General features: G+C 35.2%; 1 protein-coding gene across 1 annotated transcript in view; it reads left to right on the forward strand.

Annotated features, from left to right (window-relative positions):
* LOC122083233 (protein spt2-like) overlaps window positions 1-1,296 on the forward strand; it is a 6,595-nt gene extending 5,299 nt beyond the window's left edge. Inside the window, exons 9-10 of the mRNA XM_042650962.1 lie at window positions 625-714; window positions 1,031-1,296. Coding sequence (XP_042506896.1) covers window positions 625-714; window positions 1,031-1,145 — 205 coding nt within the window. The 3' untranslated portion in view covers window positions 1,146-1,296. The remainder of the gene's footprint in view (window positions 1-624; window positions 715-1,030) is intronic.
* The last annotated feature ends 1,557 nt before the right edge of the window (window positions 1,297-2,853 follow it).

Below are 2,853 nucleotides of genomic sequence, written 5' to 3' on the forward strand. Positions count from 1 at the left end.
TTTTTTGGGTGGGGAGGGGGAGGGTTGGGTGGGTGAGGATACCCCAATATGTTGCTACCTTGGTGCTACTACCGTTACGACAAAGGTGAAGGTCATAAAAACATGTTGGACTCCCCCAGGCTTCTTGACCAATTAGGAAGGATGATGCCACGGTTCTGACCCTTGGGTGGCCACATCTATTATTAAAGCCTAATTCTAGTTTTCCTTCCTATGTATTGGCATGAATATTTTGCTAGTCCATGCATTAGTATGCACCCCCTTGGAAGGCTTGGATTTTAAATGTTTTGTTTTTCCTATTTGGACCATTTTTTTTTGGGTTAAAATTTGACATGTGAGCAGGGGATTTTGTTTTACACCTGTCCTCATAAGTTGGTTCTATTCGGAGCTGCCACATGGCACATGTTTTGGCCTACAAGAAGCCCTTTACTAATGGGCCGACCGTAAAACCATCTGTGTGTGTGTATGTGTGCGTGTGTGGTTAAGAGAAATTATCTTGAACTTATGCATATTTCTACCCAAAAAAACCTGCTCTATGCATATTAACTGTAGCTTGTTTTATAGATAAATCTGGCAATGTCATGATATATTGTAGATTATCTGGCAATGACACATGATATATTGCAGATACAATCCTGATAAATACACTGGGCGGGATGATGATGATAGCGACATGGAAGCTAATTTTGACGATATCCTAAAGGAGGAGCGGAAAAGGTAAAGATTGTGGTCATTTCAATGTTTTTTTTTTCTTCTGCAGCTTGACTGTCTAATTCTCTGAACTCATCCTACTGGAGGATCAGTATACCTTCTGGTGGAACTAGAGTTGCATGTTTTGCAAATGTTAGGTTGTTGGATAATAAATCAATTAGATGATCAAAGTACGATCTAGTCATCGTATATGGCTTTTAGACAAACAGTGATGTTTCAAGATAAATCCCATGGCTGTGATAGCATAGAATCTGTGTTTGTACTTGATCTTTATAATTTTTTTTTTTTAAATAGTGGTCTAATTCAAACTTTCTGCCTACAGTGCAAGAATTGCAAGAGAAGAGGATGAAAGAGAATTTCGCCTTATAGAAGAGGAAGAAAGGCGAGAGAAGATGAAAAAGAAGTTGCAGCAGCGAAAGCAAATAAGCAAGCGATGACCATGTAGAATATGTTCATTTTAGGGTTTTTTCTTGTTCAGTAATTTTATACTTCAACAATGTCCATTGTATTCGTGATGATTATGCCGATTTTGATTATTTTAGTTGGGTTAATTGCCCCTGCCTAATAATGCAGTTAATTCCTTTTGTATTGTCAGGAGTTTCATATAATTTTTGCTCATCTAGTTCTTTCATCCTGTTGGGTGGGTACTTGCATGATAAACCGTTTTTCCATTTTTGGTTTGTGAAGGAAGCAAAGAATTATATTTTCTTTTTCCCGGTTAGACCGGCAACTGGATATATTGAAAGCGAAAACTCGGGAGCAGAAGGCGACAGAAATCAAGGGAAATATTAAAGAAAATCAACTCAAAAGAGAAACGAAGAAAAGAAAAGGAAAGAGAGAAAAGCTTGCACATCAGATCTATCCCTGCCTGAGGGTTTCAATTGGTTCGGCTGTAGTTATTTGAATTGAGAATCAACTCGGTTCCATATTTAGGTACTCAAGCCGATTCGCTTAGCTTGGTTTCAGTTCTGATATGTAATTTTAATTCGATTTTGTACTTTGGTTGTGAATGGTTTCACTTTTTGAATCATGAATGTGATGGACCAAAAGAAAAAATGTGATGGACCAAAGGCCATAATGGGCTCAAATTATAGGTTTTATGGCCATTGCCAACTTTAAAATTGTCTTAGCATGTGAATATGTGACGGTAAATTGCAAAAAGACACCACCTTAGAAAAAAAAATGAACTTGCAAAAAACATTCTTGAATTTTCAAAATTGAATATTGAAAATATCCCTCTTGAGTCTTAACGATACTATTATACTAGGGTTTTTCTTTTCTTTTCTTTTGTTTTAAGACAATTTGATTCGGTTTCAATCCGAACTGATGATTCTTGCACTTGAAACTGAAACCAAACCGAATCAAGGAAAATACTCGCATACTTAAACCAAATTTGAACCAAATTAATTCGGTTCAATTTGTCTCGATTAATTCAGCTCAATATCGATTTCGGTATTCAGTTTCGGTTCCCAATTGACATCCTTATGACCCTGACCACCTCTAAATAAGGAAACCCATTCCAATATACCAATCGCATACATTTAAGGATGTATACTGAATAGTTACACTTTTTGATATTAAGCATTCAAAATTAATAAAAGATGGGGATAATTTCCTATATCTATTTAATAAGAAAAGAATCACAAAACAAGTAAGATTATAGGCAAATCAAGTGTAAACAAAGGTAAATCTACTTGTTTAGTTTGGTTGTCAAGAAATGAAATGAAATGAAAGAAAAAGAAGTTCCCAAAAATTTTGAATTTGAGGAGAGACACACACATACATAAATCAATTATTGCATCATGATGAAAAATTTATATTTATTTCTAACATCAAATTCAAAAAATTTTTAATTTTTTTCTTTTCTTACCTATCCATTTCTCAACAATCTCAACCTTAATCCCAATTTAATGGGGTCGGCTACATGGATTTAGAAAAAAAAAAATGCCAAACATCATGATGAGAGAAGAGATAATAAGGGTGAGAGTGATAACCCAACAAGTCAAGAGAGTTACCTACATGGAATCGATAACATGGATCCTTTCCTTCAAATAGGCTCTATTCAAAGGTCTCGGTCTTGCCTCACTATTTCTCAACTACCAAACTAAGCCTAAAAGATAGTAGTTAATTACATAGATTTTGATT

The sequence above is a fragment of the Macadamia integrifolia genome, chromosome 7 (assembly GCF_013358625.1).
Source record: "Macadamia integrifolia cultivar HAES 741 chromosome 7, SCU_Mint_v3, whole genome shotgun sequence".
NCBI lineage: Eukaryota > Viridiplantae > Streptophyta > Magnoliopsida > Proteales > Proteaceae > Macadamia > Macadamia integrifolia.